The following is an 18,614-nucleotide window of genomic DNA, read 5'->3' as shown; positions in this document are numbered from 1 at the left end:
AAGCACAGGGATGGGCAGAAAACCCCATCACCAGTCCCACCCCACCCCCCACCTCCTCGCCCTGCCTGCTCTAATGGTCCCAAGCCAGGAGGACGCACCACGGGTGGCCGGCTCCAGCCCTTTCTGCCACTGGGGACCAGCGTGTCTGAGCTTTCCAGCTCAGCCTGGGACCAGACAGGAAGCTGCGAGCCTGCAGGGCTGGCCAGAGAGACTCTAGTTGGGGTAAACTCAGGCGAGTGAGGGGTGCAGAATGTCCAGCTCTGAATGAGGCCAGTCTGGCCTCGGCCTGGGTGAAGGTGGTCGGAATTCAGGAAACCAGATCTGGAACGAGAGAACCCACGCTCCCGGGGGCAGCTTGCCAAAGAGGAGGGCGTCCGGGCAGCTCTGGCCTCCTGGGGTGGACCACCCCCACCCCAGCGGGCTGGCTGTGAACCATCCTCCTGGTGGGGTACTCACTCATTTCCCCCACGCCATCAAATGGGGGCCTGGCTGGCACCCGCCAGGTCCATAGGCACGTGGGCCAACCCAGACACCAGGGTACCTCCAAGCTGCAGGAACCACCAGTTGTGTTAGAAAGAGCCTCCACCCTCCTTCGCCTTGACAGAGACCCTTCCTTCCTCCCGAGCACAGGGTGTCCTGGCATTTCTATTTCAGTTAATTGCATTTTGTCTACATGTCTCTTCCCAGGTGGATCATAAACCTGATGGTGCGGGCGTGGGTAGGAGCGAGTGACTCAGGCATTCAGGACTCAGGCGGCTCCTGTCCGCTCCGGTTCCTGGGCAGCGGGGTGCGAGGTGACACCGGGCGCCGCCGTGGTTCAGTGACCCAGGCGAGCTCCAGGGTGTGTGCAGAGCTTTTGGTGAAATCCACGTTGGAACTTCCGTGTTCTTCCAGAAACCAGATCCCCCTTTTTTGCACCCCAGCCCGATCCAGGACTTCTTTCTTTTTTGTTGCTGTTTTTTTGGTTTGGTTTTGTTTTGTTTTAAAGGAAGGAGCTATGCTTTTGTTTCTGTCCACAAACTTTCATGAAGCCGCTGCCTCTTTCAGAGTTGGCAGAATGCATTTGAGATGTTAAAGCGTCTACGTTCTCCCAAGACAAGTTGAGATTTTCAAATGTTGTCCTCACCTCTCATCTTGGGATGAGGGATCCTCTCTGGGGGAAGCAGCTACAGAAACTCAAAACAAGAGCCCCTTATGCCTGGGAGAGTCTGAGCTCTGCGTTCCCCCGCCCCTCGCCTGCCTTCACCCCAGCGGAAATGTAAATGTAACATTTCATAAACTGTACCCACCCTGCGGCCTTGGGCACCGGCTTGAATTAGCAAAAATATGTGGTTGAAAATGTCCTTGCCCAGGCTAAAATATGGAGACTAACGGCTGATGCTGGGCGTTGCTGCCTCTGGTTTAAAGGAGAGAAGGTCAAGGAGCCTTGTGGGCCCCTGTCCAGGGGGCCGGGAGTTGCGGGTGTTCAGGGGATCTCCTCTCCACCGTCCCCAAAAGTTAGAGGAAGAGGCCATCACTTTGCTCATCGAGAGAAAGTGTGATTTTGTAAAAAGGGGATTCCTTCCTAACCAACAACTCTTAGAAGAGACACGGACTCATTCCTCTTAGGGTGGGTTATTTCGAAACCGTTCGTCTGCACTGGGAATCAAAGTTGGGACTGCTGTGGATGGGGGTGGCTTTAATTCTCTCTCAGGCTTGAGGGTTTCGAATATCCAGAGTCCCCAGCTGGTGTCCCTTGGGGAGATCCCTGGAGGCCGCAAAACCCTGGTCCCAGCAATGTTCTCTCCTGGATAGGGTCCAAGGTCTGAGGTCCAAGGCGGGTAGCCCTGCTTGGGGGCCTGGGGCCTCTCAGCTCTGTTCCCTGCGAAGGAACCTCAGGCCATGTAAGGGCCAGGCCCTATGTGACCCCTCCCCCAGAGAAGGCTGGGTCGCTGAGATTGTAGGGGAGGTTCAGGGAGGGGTGGGCAGGCTGCAGGTCGGGGGTTCACCACTAGGTCCCTGGGGACTTGGCCTCTTTACCTGAAGCTGGAGGAGTGGCCAGATGGGAGGAGGTGAGGAGGGAAAAAGCTACCCTAACCTGTGAGGACCCCAGAAAGCTGCTCCGGCCCAGAACCCTCTCCCCCCAGATCTGCTGCTAATGCCCGCTTCTCTCCCCCCCTCCTCCTGTGGATCTACCGTTTCTTGCAAAAAGAACGTTCGCTTGTGGGCGGGGGGGTGGGTGTCCCTAGACTGGGTAGGGTTGGAAGATGCGCCCCAAGGAGTGAATGCGGCGTGGGGGGCCCTGGCAAGGACTCTGAGCTCCTGGGCCGCCCCGCGCCCCTCGCGCCCTGCGCTACCCGGCTCCGGGAGCGGCCCTCGGCATTTCCCCCGCAGACCCGCAAGGCGGCTGCATGCATAATGCATGAGGGGCTATTTGTAATTCTGTGTGATATCTGCGCGCCTTCGCTTTGATTAGAGGGCCGCGGTGACAAAGACCTGTTTGTCAAGTTGCGAGCGCTTCTTCGCCTTTCGCTTTTGAAGTCCGGGGGAGGCAGCGGCCCCCAAATCCCCCAGCTCCGTCCGCTGTATGCGGGGCAGAGCAGCCGGGGCCGCGCGGAGGAGCACGGGCGCAGCGCTCCCGGAGGATGGATGGAGGGCGGCGAGGAGAGCAGAAAACACCGGGAGAGACATGGAGGGAGAGAAGGAAGGAGAGGAAAGGGGGAAGGACGAGCTGCTCTGTTCCCACTCCCGACCCCCCTCTCTCCCCGCCTCTCTGGCTTCACACCCCCTCCCTCCGGATCAAGGCACCCCCGTTTGAACCCGACCCTGGCCCCGGGGATTCGGGAGAAATCGTTCACGTTCCTTCCCGCTGAAGGAAGCTGCTGTCCGGCTCCGGACGCTGGACCGAACACTGGGAACCGCCGAGCGTGGCCCCGATCCTGGGGTCTGACTAAGCGGCGCTTCGGAGGAGGACGTGACTTCAGAAAACGCAAAACGAACTCCTCCAAAGCGCCTAACACTCCCCCCCACCCCCGTTCCCCTCGCCAACAGCCTTGTCCCAACTCCAGCGGGGCGGGGGCCGCAGGTGGAAGGTGAGACGAGGGGGGGGTTGCAGGAAAAAGAGGGGAGAACAGAAAAGTCACTTTATTTGCAGATAAGAGGACTTCTTCAGCTGCCGGGATTGCCCAATGAATTTCGTATTGCAGGTGAGAAAAAGTGGCTCCTTTTAGGCACGTTATAAAGTTCCGAGGGAGTCAGGATCTGCTCAGGAGCACTGTGGCACAACCAAAAATACATATATTCCCCACCCCCAATAAATCTCCCAGACACAGGGCTGACAGCACGGCTCTAAGGAAGGCTGCGTCGGTCCGGCCGGACGGGATCTGACGCGCTCCCCACGGACCGCTGTGTACGAACCAGTTCTCCCAGAGACCCTCCGGCTTCTCCGCATCTGGACCAGCGCGCTCCGGGCGCTCGTGGCCCGCAGCGTCCGTGTCCCCGGCCCCTCCGTGGTCTGCGAGCGGCTTTGCACCAACGCCGCCGAGGCGCGGGCGCCCACGTTCGGCTAGACCTGGACCCTTCCTCTCACTTTCGGGGTCCTAGAGCTGTTCCCCCCCGGCACGCCGCGCGCACCCGTTCCACCCGCTGGCTCCGCGGGCCTCGCCGGCGGGTCCAGCCCGCAATCCCACCGCATCTCCAACTTGGGACTCATTCCCGTCTGTGATGGCGCGTCCCCGCCGCCCGGGTGCCCTCGCTGGAGTCCCCGCACGACCACGCCCGGACACGTCCTGCGACGATACCGTTCGAGGCGCGAGGCTGCGCTCCTCCCGGGGCCGGCAGGCCAGGACGTCCTCACAAGCCCTAAACTCCTGCTCGAGGTTCGTTTCCGCCAGCCACGGAGAGAATGCGGATACCTGTTCGGGGAGCTGGCGCCTGCGCCCGCGCGCGCGCTCTCTCTCTCTCTGCCTTCAAAAACTTGATCTTTACCTCTCCACACCAAGGTGCACAGACGCCAAGCAGTGATGAAATGAAAAGAAAGCCAATTGCCGGCCTGGAGGTGGGGGAGAGACAGCGTCTCTGCGTGCGCCCGCCGCCGAGCCGGGAGCTGTAATTGCTGCAGACAGGGAGCGTTGGGGGTTGGGCGGACGTAGCCGTGTATAAATAGTGAGATCGCAAATTGAAGGCCATAAATAACAGCAGGCGAGGTCCACCCTCACACGGACAGAGTCGTGTCCGTGCGGGAGGCGTGCGGACCCCAGCCCGGCTCCCAGCCAGCCCCGCCGACCCCCGCAGCCCCCGGCCACCATGGAGGAGCTCACGGCTTTTGTATCCAAATCTTTTGACCAGAAGAGCAAAGAGAGCAGCGGCGGCGGCGGCGGCGGAGCCAAGAAGGATTCGATCACTTACAGGGAAGTTTTGGAGAGCGGACTGGCGCGCTCCCGGGAGCTGGGGGTCTCGGAACCCAACCTCCAGGACATAACGGAGGGCAGCGGCCACTGTCCGGTGCATCTCTTTAAGGACCACGTGGACAACGACAAGGACAAACTGAAAGAGTTCGGTTCGGGGAGGGCCGCCGAAGGTAAGCTCTCCGGACGCCGGCTCCGGGCCCCTCCCGGGGACGGCGTCTCCTCGCCGCCGAGCCTGGCCGCCTGCCCCTGGCGCCGCGCGCGCAGAGGCCCCGGGGGCCGCGGTTCGCTCTCCGTTCGACCCCAAACGCTGAATGTACAGCCACGGCTCGGACGCAAAGGCCCCGGCAATGCATCGCCAGTCTTTTTCGTAAGAAAGAAACCAAACGGGGGAGGGGAGGATTCGGCTGGAGAAGCGAGGAAGCCGGGAAGGAGAGAGGCAGAGGCTCCCAGGACGGGCAGCGGCTGGGGCCGCGCGCTGCCGGAGGATCGCCTCCCTGGGCGTTGGCACTGGGCTCCACAGCGGGAACTTTCCCGCGTTGGGGGGGAATCCGGGTGTATGGGCTTGTAAACCCAGGTCGGCTGGAGAGCTGCTGGCTGCTTGCCTGTGTGCCTGCCGGTCTGTCTTACGTCCGCCTCCACGCCCGCAGAGAGATCCACACACGTCTCTCCAAGCGCCTTCCCGAGCTCGAAATGGGCCGCGTTGAGAGCTGCGCTGGCGGGCAGTCGGGGAGGCAACGCGTTCCGTCGCCTCTTCGCCCTCTTGCGCCTCTCCGCGTGGTTTCCTCTCAGGGAAAACTTTCCCCTTGAACCTTGGGGCTGGATCTTGGCTGCCGCGGGCCTGTAGAATAAAACCAACCGCGTGCCCGCAGGTGGTCAGGGTCTACAAGGGGCAGAAGGGCCCGGGGAGGCTTGTGGCCCCGCGCACGCGGCCGCCCTACCCCAGGCTATCAGGGCGCAGCTGGCCCTGCTGCACGCCGGCTGCGTCCTGGGCCTCCTTCCGTCTGCTTTCCCCCCGAAATCTCCGCGGCGTTTTGCGCTGCTGTTGAACGCGGGGGATGGGAAAAAACATGTTTACAAGGGTTCTCTCAGCTGGACAGCGGTGGTCCCAACCCGGGGGAATCTCCGTACAAACAGGGCAACCAGCAGCTATAAATCAGAGGAATAAAATTGGCTCGATTTCTCAGGGGGCAGCGTTTGAAAGTATATGAAGGTCTATTTCTCACTGCAAAGAGGAAATACAGAAGCTTGCCATGTGGCTCCTGGGTCCTGTTTCATTCTCTGTCCGTGTTGAGAGAGGTCACGGCCGGAGAGTGGGGACCCTACGTCTCCTGCTCTTGTGGCCCTTGCACTTGGGTGGCAGAGTCCAGGTGTGCTGGCCTTGAAGCCCAGTGGATGACCCAGACAGCTTTCGGAGACCTTGACCTTGTGGAAGCAGAAAGCTGGCAGAGGCTTAGGAATAAGCCCCTGGCTTCTGAAAGCCCAGGCAGCCTGAGCCTGGCCTGTCATATCTCGGGGCTCACCCCTTGGCGAGGCCTCACGCACCTGGCTTTATGATTCCTACAAAGAGAGTTTGCTCTGATGGAGACACGGCTGTCTGTCGGCTGTGCACTTGTCAGGGCTGACATTTAATTTACAGCACCCGGCGGGCGACTGACCTCCCGGGCTCCTGACGGCTTCCCCCATCCACCTGAGAGGCTGAGTCCCCTCTTCTGTCTGTCTCCTCTCACCCTGGACAGCCAAGGCAGGGGGACCCTGCAAAAAGGCCCATGGAAGGAGAGCAGAGTACAATCGAGGCCTTTTTCGAAGGAGAGAGGAAAGTAAGACCGGGCTAGAAGTACAGGCAGCAGGAAGGGGTTAGGAGAGCCCCAGCTGCACCTTTTCCCTTTTGCCTGGGTGTGCAGACCCCTGGCAGGGCTGAGCCCCAGGCCGAATTTGCAGAACGGGAGCAAAATGGAGAGGCGGGAGATGCTTGGGCTTCGGAGAAACCCAGAGGTCTTGGGAGCCTGAGCAGCAGATCCCGCTGAGCCGGGCACGGCAGCCTGTGGATTCTGCACAGCCTGCCGTGGGTTCTGGAGGACTTTGAAGGCCAGCTCCTCATCTGGGCTCAATCCCTGGGGTTCAGACTTAAGAGACCTGAAGGGGAAAGCAGAGTTGGGGCCGCCTCCGGGAAAGGATTTCCCGTTGGGGAGAAATAAGGTGTTCTTGGAAATGCATCTCTTTCAGGAGGTGAGAGAGGCTTTAAGATCCGGGGTGGGATTGAGTGTCCAGTGCTCAGCAGCCTTGAGGAGAGGCTTTTAGGCAGACCTAGGACTTGGGTTCTGGTGTCCAGCTCAGGGACCCCGGTGGGGAGTGGGGTGGGGGGTGGGAACTGGGTGCCCGGATTTTTCCCTGGCCCGGCAGAGGATCTGGGTCTTTGCCCTTTGCAAGTTTCTGGGCTTACTGCTAAGAGGCTTCTCAGAACGGGTGTAACCCCAGACTCCTTGGATAGAGCGTCCTGAAAGCCTCCCTCTTTTCCTTGACACAGATGGGACATCTAATGAGGGCATGGGGGTCCTCTTTGCTTGCACCCAGCAGGCCCTATGATCGGAGAAAAAGCACAAGAAAACGCAAGGGGTGCTGAAATGCAGCTTCCACCAACTGTGCAACGGGGGGGCCAACTTTTATTTTAAATCCCTGAGCTTGGTGAGGGGCTTCATTTCCTAGCGGTGGGAAGGAGAGGTGTCTGGGTTAGAATCTCCTAAATCCTGAGCCGTCTGCCTGATACCCTGCCCGCTCCCCCAGCAAATGTAGCTGCTGTCATAATGTTTGGACCTAGGAAAGTGTCACTCTTGGTGTCCTGATGGGGAGTGAGAAGGTGTGTCCAAGAGACGGAGGGACAAAACCGGAAGTCAAGGGACCGTGCTCTCGGGGTGCCCGCCTTAAGATACGGCTGCGCTTTCTTGGTCAGAAGGAGGTGAGCTCGGGCGAGCGCCCGCCTCCACGGCGTCCTGAGGGAGGCTCTGGCCCGGCTGGCGGCTGGCACGGCCCCTGTCCTGCTGCGCTGCAGGCGGGAAAGGCGGCCCTCGGGGGGCCTGGACCCCAGCCTGGCCTGGGCTCTCCCTGCGCACTTGGCGGGCGCCCCGCCAGGGACCCGACACTTGGGCGATTCTGCCTAAGCTTCTCTGACTTAATAATATTTAACACTCCACTCCCCTTCAAAAAAAATAAAAAGGGAGAGAGAGAGAAGGTTAGGCTATGTCAATATGTCAACAGAGGCGAAGAGGATAATTGAGGAAACTATTCAGAGATTTTAGGCCAAGAAACACCGCGGCGCCGGGGCTCGAGTTATTACAAAATAGCGCGTCTTGCCCTGGAGTTTGCTTTATCGACTTGACGCCGCTTTGCGTCAGGGCGCGTTTGCCACCGAGGTCCCTGCACCGCGAGCACACACAGGCTTTCAGCACGTCGCGCCCAAGCGTCCCCGCGCGGGGCCGTCTCCCGGGCGCGCAGGACCCGCGGGCCGGGCCGGGCCGGGGGGACGGGGCGGGAGCCGGCGGAGGGGCTCGTGGCGGCCCGGGCCGGGGACGCGGGGGCCGGGGGCTGGGCTCAGCGCTGTGCCCTTGGCCCGCCGTAGGTATCTACGACTGCAAGGAGAAGCGCGAGGACGTGAAGTCGGAGGACGAGGACGGGCAGACGAAGCTGAAGCAGCGGCGCAGCCGCACCAACTTCACGCTGGAGCAGCTCAACGAGCTGGAGCGACTCTTCGACGAGACTCACTACCCCGACGCCTTCATGCGGGAGGAGCTCAGCCAGCGCCTGGGGCTCTCGGAGGCGCGCGTGCAGGTGAGAGCGCGGGCCCGGCCCCGACGCCCACTCCTCGGCCGGGCCGCCGGGCCCTTCCAGGAGCGCGGGGACCCCGGTAGGGGGGGAGCGGCTGGAGCCGGGCTTTGGGAGGCGCCCCGGGGCCTCGCGGTCAGGCCTCCTGCGCCCGGCCTGGCTGGATCGTCCCGCACCTCCAGCTCATCAGGAATGTGGTTCTCTACTTCCCACTGGTTCGCCTCTCCTCCCCCCGCCCCCGCCCCGCCGTCGCCGCCAAAGTCTTACCGGCTCCTCTGCAGCCCGCTCGCTCCACTGCAGGGAACAGAGATGGGAAGAGGAGGCGGGCGGGCGTCTTGAGGATTGCGGCTCCTGCCCGCTCGGTGCCGGATTAGCCCGGGCGCGGGGCAGGCGGGGGGCGCGGGGGCGGGGACCGGACGCATGAAGTCGTGATGCCCCATCTGGCGAGCCGCCGTCTAAGGGGGCCCTGGGTGTTCGCCGCACGTGCGCGCGGTGGGGGGCGGGGGGAGACGCTCCCGGTTCGCTTTTCTCAGGCTTTGTAAACGTTTGCGTGAAATGCATTCATTTATTTATTGGGGGGTGGGGATCAAAGATTCGCTTCCAAATCGCCTCCTCCGGGTACCGCAGGGTCGCCCCCCCCGCCCCCCGTCTCCGCCACCGGAAGGTCGGGCCTCGATGTTTTGCTGGGCTTTCCGTCGTCTTTGACGGTTCTGGGCAGGACAGCAGCGCCGGGGAGAGAAGGAAAAGGGGTCAGGGTCCCTGGGCTCTGGGGACTGGTTATTTAAATAAATGGAATTAATACTGCCAACGGGGGGAGGGAACCACGTAAAGCCAGGGCTTTGAAAGAACGGGTTTCTTATTGGTATAGGGTCAGCATTTCAAACACAACTTCACCCGGATTGTATTGAAGAAACGAAAACACAGAAAGCGTTTATAGAGAGTGTTTCACAAAAATCTTTAATTTGTAAAAAAAAAAAAAAAAGGGGGGGGGGGCGTTTGCACCCTCATGCCTTCCATCTTTCCCCGTCGGTGCGGTGAAAACGGCTGCTTAAGGTGAAATGCAACCGTCCCCGAGTCTGTTCAGAATTCCGTGCAGCCGCAGGGCTTCCCAGGACCATACTGCATCGCTGGGACCACGGGCGGAGTAGCTCTGGGGACCCTGTCCCCAAACGAATGTGTCCGGGCATCTGTGGCCTCCGCAAGCGGGGGCGGGGAGGGCGGGGGAGACTGGCCACCTTTCTCGGGAAAGATGGATGGGGCTGCACCGTATAAATTAATGAAAAGATTAAACTTTTGCTGAAGGGGACATCAACTTTTATGTCATTTCACAGCCTTTCTGCCTGAGATCTGTAATATCTCCCAGGCCTTGATGTACTGTTTCTATAAAAATAAATTACTTGTAATTTAATTCCACACTATTTCTTTTCAGTAGTCTATTACTGAATAGCGCCTTAGCAGGAGAGACCGAGTTGGGAGAAAATTGGTTCTTGGGTGGCTGCAGATCTTGAGAAAAGCCCTAAAATAAAGGGGGGAGGGTGGTGGTAGAAAACGAAAGCCTATCGACCCAGAGGTGAATTAAAATTTAACGACTGTAAACAATAATAAAAATAAACATGGGAAGAAAAAAAAGATATAATTTCCTATTGGCCACAGGGAAAAGAATCGTATAATAAAGAGAAGGCAGAAAGTGCTCATAAAAACCAATTAGTTAAAACACGTACCCCGCTGTGCAGAAGTGGGGGGTTGCTGGGGAGACGCCAAAAGGAAGAGACGAAAATGCACTATATTTTAATCCTGTCTGTGACGTGTTTGGTAATCCTTTTCGGTACAGCCTGTCCTGGGTTGTTAGAAGATAGAGTTTCAATTTAGAGTGGAAATTTGCTGTAAATAAATTGAGGATCCTTTGGAAGCTGGTCCTTTATTGACCTTTTATTTTTGGTGTTGTACTGGAAACTCACATCACCCAGCTGTCAGGGTTATAATCGAAAGTTATGAGACCACGGTGAGAAGCAGCGGTAATTTAATTACAACAAATATCTTTGGGTTTATGGCGCAGAGCTAAATTAAATGTCATTATTCACTGTCTGTAATGGAAATCAAAAGGAAATCAGATTACAGCATTTGTGAGAGAAATCAGTGACTGGTCCTTAATGAAGAAATAACTGTCTAAACCACTGTACTGCGCTTTACTTAGCATATTCAGGACTAATTGGAATTGATCGTGAATCACCCCAAGCCTGATTTATTATCGCCAAACGCGCAGCTAATTCATCACTTTTATTCTCCATAATCTTTTTTTTTTTTCTTTCCCCCGCTGATGGGAAAGGGAGCTTGCTTTCTAGATTTAAATAGGATTCTGTTTTTGAAAAATGCCCTTCCAGGGGGAGCAGAATTTGCGCGTCTGGCTCTGCTCTCCTGAGGATGGGTACGGGACCCCAAGGAGAAAGAGGCGCCGAGGAAGGGTCCGAAAGGGAAAGGAGTCTCGTCCCTGCCGGATGGGGTTGGGGGGAGAGTCACGGCGGGATGTGGGAGAAGGAAAGTGAGTGCAGGCTTTGGAAATGGAGTAAAGATTTGTGAATCTCAGCTTGCAAGGGGCACTTTTTGTTTTGGAAATACTTTTCGGGGAAACAACACCAAAGTTTGCCAGGTTCCCTAGAGCGTGGCTGGGTGAGGTTTCCAACGTTGTGGAAAGCCAGTTCCAACAGGCGGGCCCATGGCTCAGCCTTGGATAGAAAACTGCCCCTGAAGAGGCTGGGATGGAAAAGTTCAGCTTTTCCTTGACTCCCGGGTGCTTGCAACCTCTGCGGGAGCTGAGGTTTCCGGGCAGTGTGGGAGTAGGGAGTGGCCCCAGGCCCTGGGCTTGGAACAACGCAGGGTCCCTGACCTACCAGGCGTAGTGTAGTGTGGCCGAGGGGAAGGCTTTCTTTGTGCTAATTACCCTGCACGGTCAGTGACCGCCATTGTGGCAATAGGTGAGTGAGTGTGAAGGGAAAGTTTTGGAGAAAGCCAGGTAGGAAAAATTAAGTGCCTAAGAACACAGAGGGAGGGGACTCCAGATTCCACGAGTGACAGACCAAGGGCCAGGGCTGTTTGGAGGAGGGGGGAGGTTGAGAATGGCGAGCGCTGGAGGGGCCATTTCGAGGATGCCAGGCCTGTGAAGCTAGCCAGGCTGGGCAGGGTGCCAACACCTTTCCCTCCCTGCCTCATCTCTTGATTGGGCACCGCAGGAATTAGATGTCCTTAGGGAGGCCGAGTGCCTGCAGTGCAGAGCCTGCGCTTTTGGGGTGCGTCCGGTTTTTAGGGATCAAGGACATTCATGACTCTGTAATATTAACTGGGATCCCCCAGGCTTCCAAGGAGGGCATGGAGGTCATGGAAGTTTCTGGACTCAGGGTGTCTGAGTGTGATTGGGGAGGGGGATGGATTTGGAGATGTGTATCCACCTGTGTGCCCCCCCATTCCTGGTGGGTGGGTGGGTGGGGGGCTAAGGTGGAACATCGGGGTGGAAGGTCAGGTTGGACCGGTGCGTGGCAGGGGGGAGGGGGCAATGTCCACACAGAAGGATGGAAAGTTCTCCACGCCATCCGAGGACCCACTTCCTCACCTTCAATGTTTGGATGCTGACACTCTGGTCTCACTTAGGTGAGGACTGTTCCCAGCTCCAGGTAGCCAGTTACGCGGGGCTGGGGTGGGCGGGGGCGGGGATGAAGGCCGGAGGGGCGGCAGGCAGCCTTCTGGGGACAGGAACCCCAAGCGCCTTGCGCGCTCTCCAGCGTGTCGGGAAACAAGGTCTCGCTGACTCTCGCCAAGGCCTGGCCGGCTCACGGGGGTGCACGTCTGTCCTCTCATTCCCAGGTTTGGTTCCAGAACCGGAGAGCCAAGTGCCGCAAGCAAGAGAACCAGATGCATAAAGGTGGGTGCGAGGGGCCGGGCGTGGAGGCAGGGGCGGTGGGGAGACCCGCCAGGCGCTGGGAGCAGCGGGCGGGGTTCACGCCTCCTGTGTTTCCTCTCAGGCGTTATCCTGGGTACCGCCAGTCATCTGGACGCCTGCAGGGTGGCACCCTACGTGAACATGGGCGCCCTGAGGATGCCTTTCCAACAGGTAGCTCGTTTTTTGTTTTTTGTTTTTCTTCCTTCCGAACAGAACAGAGAGGGGGCCGTCGCCTCCCCGGCGCCTCCCGGGGAGGGAGAACTTTCCAAGATCTTAAGAGTCTGTTACACAGAAAGATCTGGGGCTGGTCTCCGCTGAAGATGCCAGTGCTGAAGCAAAGAGGCCGCTTTCACAAGGGGGACATTTATAAACCCATTGGCACGTATTAGCACCACGCTGAAAATCTCCGAGAGTTACCTTTGGGAGGGCTAGGACAGAAACCCCAGCACAGTTTCACTAAAGTCGGAGGGAAAAATCCCCACCCACCCGGGACCACCCACTCGCTCACCGCCTGGCGGGAGGGAGGGGTTTGCTGCCGCTTGGGCCTGAGGACCCGTGTCTACACCCAACCCCCGGCTTCGGCTTGCCCAGGGCCTCGCAGGGGGTCTCAGTGCCCCTCCTGCACCTGGGCCTCGACGCCCCCTCCCCTCCCCCGCGCACCTCACAGTGGGGGGCATCCCGCCCAGCTCCTAGCAGAGCAGGGAGGGTCCGGGGCGCTGGGTGCGCTGCGCGGAGGAGGGGGCTGCCAGGGGGTCGGAAGACCGCCTCGGAGACCGGGTGCCCCAAAGTCCTCGCCCCTGCTCTGGACCAGCGTCGGGTGGGTGGAGGGAGCCCCGGGGCTAGAGCGCAAGGCCCACTCGCCTGCAGGGCTGGGCTGGGGACCCCAGCATGGGGGGTAGGCGTGCCCGCGCTGGTGGGTTGGCGGTGCCCTGGCCAGAGCGAAGGCGTGGCCTCCACATGCAGGACTTTTGCTCCTACGGGCAGGCCTGGGTTTGTAGCTGGACCCGGGTTTGCTGAGGGCACGAGGTCCGGTGGGCCTGTCCCGGCCCGGAGGGTCAGCTACGTGTGACACCATGGAGATGGGGTGAGGGTGGGCTGTTGGCCGCGCGCCCTCAAAGTCACGGCGCCCAAGGCTGGGAGGACGTCCAGGGCTGCCGTGCGCAGGGCAGACGTCCACGCCCTGTTCCCTTGGACCCGCACCTCCGCGGCTGGGCCCATCTTCCACCCCTCAGCACCCCTTCCCCAGGGCAGGGTGGCCCCTCAGCATCACAGGAACAGCTGCCCCCACGACGTGGGGTCAGCCATTGGGTCCTGGTGAAATTAGGCGGTCGGAGCCTGCAGATTTGGCTGTGCTCCTGGAAGATTCGAGGACTCCGGGTCCCTGGGAAGGGGGGTGGCGGGGTGGAAGCCTGAGCCTAAGGCCGGACCCTGAGTCGGGGATGCGTCAAAGAATCAGCCGTGCGTCTGGAGAGGAGGAGGTACCAGCTGTAGACGCTCGGGCGCTACCGCACCGGGGATCTGTGCCGACTCCCTGGCTCCGGTTCTGCCCAAAGCGGCCAGTGACCCGGTCGTGGCACCGGGTGTCCCGAGGACAGTGGGTGGTAGTCCCTGGGGCGCGGGAAGGGGCGATGGCTCCCCGGGAGAGGAGACGCCCTCGGGGGGGGGGTCCTCGAGGGGGGAAAGCCCCCTAGAAGTCGCGTCCTCACCGTGCGGGTTCTGCCTTCGCAGGTCCAGGCACAGCTGCAGCTGGAAGGCGTGGCGCACGCCCACCCGCACCTGCACCCACACCTGGCGGCGCACGCGCCCTACCTGATGTTCCCGCCGCCGCCTTTCGGGCTGCCCATCGCATCCCTGGCCGACTCGGCCTCGGCCGCCGCCGTCGTGGCTGCCGCCGCCAAGAGCAACAGCAAAAACTCCAGCATCGCCGACCTGCGGCTGAAGGCGCGCAAGCACGCCGAGGCCCTGGGGCTCTGACCCGCCGCCCGGCTCCGCGCCCGCCCCGGCCCCGCCGCCCCGTCCGCGCTGCGTCCTGCACTCGACCCCTCCGCGCCCCGCGACGGCCGCGCGGACGCCCCGGAGCGAGGGCGCAGCGCCTTCCCCGCCTGGAGCAGTCCTCGGGAGGGGGCATCCCAGGACCGCAGGACCCCGCCAAAGCCTCGCAGAGACTGTGCAGAAGAGAGGGGAGGTGAGCGTCAGACCAGCCAAGTCAGCCCTCGACCACGCCGTCTGTGCGTCCTGGGACCCCGGGGCCACGTGGAGCCCCGCGGCGCTGCGTCCTTCTCTGCTGCCCGCGTTCCCACCCTGTGCATGCGGCCTCCTACACGCCTCTCCAAGATCTAAAGAGTCTGTTACACAGAAAGATCTGGGGCTGGTCTCCGCCGAAGAAGCCAGTGCTTGGATGCCAACAATTTTATTCACTGCCGTGAACTCAATTTCATCCAAGGAGCTGCAGGACCCGTGTGGATTTCAATATGGACTTCTGCATCCGAGGCAGGGGCCCCGTGCTCTGCTTGCGCGCCCGCCCCCCTCCCCTCCGCCTGAAAGGTAGCAATAACGAAACGCAATTGAAGACCTCGCCGAGGTGGTGGTGGTCGTGGGGACCTCAGTGTTTCACGTTGTGACCTTGCTAACTCACCATCTTCATGCACACGTTTGGCCCCAGAGCACCAGATTCAGGATTCCTTGTGCCATAGGACAGGCAACTTTATAACTTTTCCAGTCTTTGATTCCCGAATGACATTTTTGGCTGTTTTCCAGAATTCAGATGCAAAGGACTTGCACTGGGGACACAGGGGCACGTGGTTTGAAGGTATAATACTGATGCAGCATCCACGCTAGTGACATGCAATTAAGTGCAGTAAAGTGCAATATTGTAAATATTATAGATTTTAAAAAAATGAGCTGTGCACTCTTGACCCGTCAGCTTCGGACTTCGAAGGGCATTACCTCCCCCTGCATGCTGCGGGGCCAGTGCCAAAATGACCGGGGTGGGGAGTGCTTTGGATTCACGGAAGTAAGTGTGTGGCTTGGGATGGAGCAGGATGGCGGGGAGGGGTGCCCGGCTAGGGGGGCAGGGGCTGAGCTGTTTCTGGGAAAAGGAGAGCCTGGGATACCTCCTCCAGGCGAGCCTGGGATACCTCCTCCAGGCAGTGAGTTTTAAGATAATGTTTTCTAAGGGTAGCCAGTTCTAGCTTTTCTTTCATCCCTTTTTTTTTTTTTTCTGTGCATTGGTCCCCCTCCTCCCCCACTGTGTAAACACCAAATAGCAACTTGTCTGAACAGCTGGCACAGAATGGGGAAAGTCTCTTGACATGATATAACCAAAGCGTTCAGGGTCCCAAATCGTGCACCTGAGTTTAAGGCAATGTGCTTTGCATGTGCTGTGTGAGATCTGGGGGGCAGTGCACCCTTGCTGGGCTTGTCTACCTCGAAAATGAGCATCTCTGGGTTTTTGTGGGTTTTCTTGTCTTGTTTTTTTTTTTTTGCCTTAGTGAACCCAGGCCTGCCCAGATGGAAGTGACCATCTAGTTCTCCAAAGTCCAACCATTCACTCTATTTCCAAAACAGCTTTTCATCTTTCCAGATTCGGTATTGCTGACTGTTTTCCCTTACCCCTGATTTGGGTACATATCTCTAAGAAGAAAAAAAATATCTTCCTTCCGTGTAAGGGAATACATTCTACGTTTGCACTGACCTGAAATGTAGATTCATTTGTATCATCTGAAACGCTTTGAATCAAAAGGCCCCTTCAACATTGTTTTTTCTAATTTTGAAATTTCTGCAAAGCTCTGAAATGATGGAGAGAGAGACGAGGAAAACACAGTATTTTTAATGCATTTGTGACTCCGCCCCCTCCCCCAACCCCCCACCCACCCCTGCATGAATGGCATTATGGAATTTGCCTCATTTGTGCAGTTCTGCTTCTAAACAGCTGTGAATTTTAAAAGGTCCCCTATATAAGCTGAAACTTTGCTTTAAATTTTTTAAAAAGATGTATTTCAGATCCACTTCAAATGAGCCACTTTCATCCTGAAATTTAACGCTGGGCAAACGTTGGAGGTGAGATGTATACATCCCTATTTTTTTTTTTTAATGTCTACTTTCCATTTTATCTAAACATAACCCTCTGTCACCAACCCCTCCCCAAGAGCAGACTCTCTCCACGTGAACAGAAAGGCATGAGATCTGCTCCTGGGAGAAGCTGAAGTTTTAAAGTAGAGCTGCCCGATGTCGGCCAGGGCTGGGAGGCTGGTAGCCGCAAAGGCCTGCTGGATGGTGGTCATCTTGTCCCTGTTTCTGTTTTTTCTTTCTTTTCTTTTCTTTTTTTTTTTGCGGCACGCGGGCCTCTCACTGTTGTGGCCTCTCCCGTTGCGGAGCACAGGCTCCGGACGCGCAGGCTCAGCGGCCATGGCTCACGGGCCGAGCCGCTCCGCGGCATGTGGGATCCTCCTGGACCGGGGCACGAACCCGTGCCCCCTGCATCGGCAGGCGGACTCTCAACCACTGAGCCACCAGGGAAGCCCCGTCCCTGTTTCTGTTTGGCTTGATTCGGAAGGTGAGCCAGGTGGATGAGCCCAGAACAGAACAGACTCTGAGCTGTGTGAGGCTCAGTGTTGTCAGAGCAGCTGGCGCGGCTTCTGTCCCTGGAACAAAGTCCAGAGGACGTGCTGCAGGGTGTCCAGGGTGGAGGGCATCTCTTGGCATCCTCTTTCTTCCGGAAATTTCAGGACAGAAGCGAGCTGTCAGCCCAAGTTGTGGTCAGTTCTTCCCAGCCCAGATCTGTATCCGGTTTCTCTCTTTTCGGCTGTCGGGAGGGTGTGGGTTGGAGAGGATGCTTTGTGTGGGTCCTGGTCTCCCAGGGAGGGCATCTGGATTTTGCTTTTTCCCAGCGGCCATAAGGCATTAAATTTATGGGGTGGACGTATTTTGGCTGTTTTTGGTGCTTTCTGCATAAGACAAGACCCCTTTTCAGAGTTGTTCACGGCACTTCCAAATAGCACGTTTTCGAGGGTGCAGACCAAGAGAGGAGTATCACCTGGAAAGCAAACTGGACGGGTCTCGTCGGAGGGCCACTGGATGCGGGGTTTTTGGTTGTGAAACCCACGTGAGAGCCTGGCTGAGCTGCAGGCTGTGTCTTGCCCACTCGACGTGGGGCTGTGTTCTCCAAGATGGGCTCGGCCACGGAACGGGTTTCCTCTTCTGAGACCTTGGCCAGAGAGGACTTTTAGGAGAGGAGCCACCCGGTTTAGCAAAAACTGTGCTCTTCCTCAGCTTGGTTGTTGCTGTTCTTTCTCATTCTTTACAAATTCACCCTTTTCTTCCTTCTGGCATCAGCCTGGGAAGCTTGCAAGTTCATCTCACAGGGGAAGATATTGCATTGATTGGGTCTTAGCATCGGATGTAGTTTCAGTGATGAAGCATCTGACTCTGGCGTACTTAGAGAAGCTCTGCGGCTTAGCCTTGCTAAGACCTAGAAGGAGGTGCCTTCCAGAGGGACAGGGGTGTCACTTTTCGGTCGGTTTTGATAGGGTGGCTTTCTTCACCGAGGCAAAGTGTGGGCCGGCTGAGGTTCCTGTATAATGTAGCTGCAGACAAAATGAACCACACTCATGTGTTTTCAACCTTGCTAAGTTGGTCATGCAGGGTGGTTGGCGTCCCCAACCTGGGAAGCCGGTCCTCACAGCCTCACATGCCCCCGGGGTGTAGGGACGCCCACCCCCGGCCCATCTTGCTCCCATCCGAGCTGGGTACCCCAGCTGCCTCATCTGCCTGCAGGCACTTGTGTCCTTGGCCACGAGGTCTGTACAGTGTGGGGACATCTGGACATTGAAGTGGGAAGCGGCTGTGTCTGAGCTCATGACCACCCCTCTCCGTGCTGGTTACTACCCTAGCCCTCTGCTTCCATCGGTGAGTTTCACTTAAACCTTTTAACGTTTCCCCGAGTACAAGGGGGTCACCCCCAGCCCGCTCCTACATGGCATTGTCACTGAGTCCTAGGATAGCCAATAAGCTGACTTCAATGACAAACATATCTGAGGCACTTTGCTCCTTTCCCCCCCCAAGTTTGGGAGGTTGGGATGGCAGAGGGCTTTTCTGTGGACACGCTCGACATTTAAAAAGAAAAAAAAAACTGGTGCCTAATTTATTAAAAAATAGCTTAGGAATATGCGGATTTTTCAACACACATGAACACGATGCAATTTATAAATGTTTTATTGAAATTTGATATTTAATGAGAAATCAGTTGAGGAATGTAGAATAATATCAAGTTTCAAGGCTATTAAACGCGCTATTTATTGAAAGGCGATGGGTTCACAAAGCCAGCCCCGTCGTACGTAGAGCCCCCATCGAAGAGTGGCAAGGTTCTCTGCTTCCTGATAGTGGTCGTATGTGGATGTGTTATTTATTTTTTTTCCTTTGGTCGAAAGTTCATAAATATGTGCTATTTTAATTATGTTGAGTGTAACTTTGACGTTGCC

The 18,614-nt window shown here is 57.9% G+C and overlaps 1 protein-coding gene across 1 annotated transcript; it reads left to right on the top strand.

The window, feature by feature from the left end:
• Positions 1-4,211: 4,211 nt before the first annotated feature.
• On the top strand, positions 4,212-14,109 carry LOC308609131 (short stature homeobox protein; the record flags this gene model as incomplete). The annotated part of the gene is made up of 5 exons (XM_081222674.1): positions 4,212-4,558; positions 8,002-8,210; positions 12,060-12,117; positions 12,218-12,306; positions 13,864-14,109. Exons 1-5 carry the CDS (start codon positions 4,285-4,287, stop codon positions 14,107-14,109), a joined length of 876 nt encoding a protein of 291 aa, XP_081078800.1. The 5' UTR covers positions 4,212-4,284.
• Between the last annotated feature and the right edge of the window lie 4,505 nt (positions 14,110-18,614).

This window comes from Mesoplodon bidens (assembly GCF_964165515.1).
Source record: "Mesoplodon bidens genome assembly, chromosome: X".
Lineage (NCBI taxonomy): Eukaryota > Metazoa > Chordata > Mammalia > Artiodactyla > Ziphiidae > Mesoplodon > Mesoplodon bidens.
Note: the sequence above shows the minus strand (reverse complement) of the source record. Positions and strands in the feature narration are given on the sequence as shown.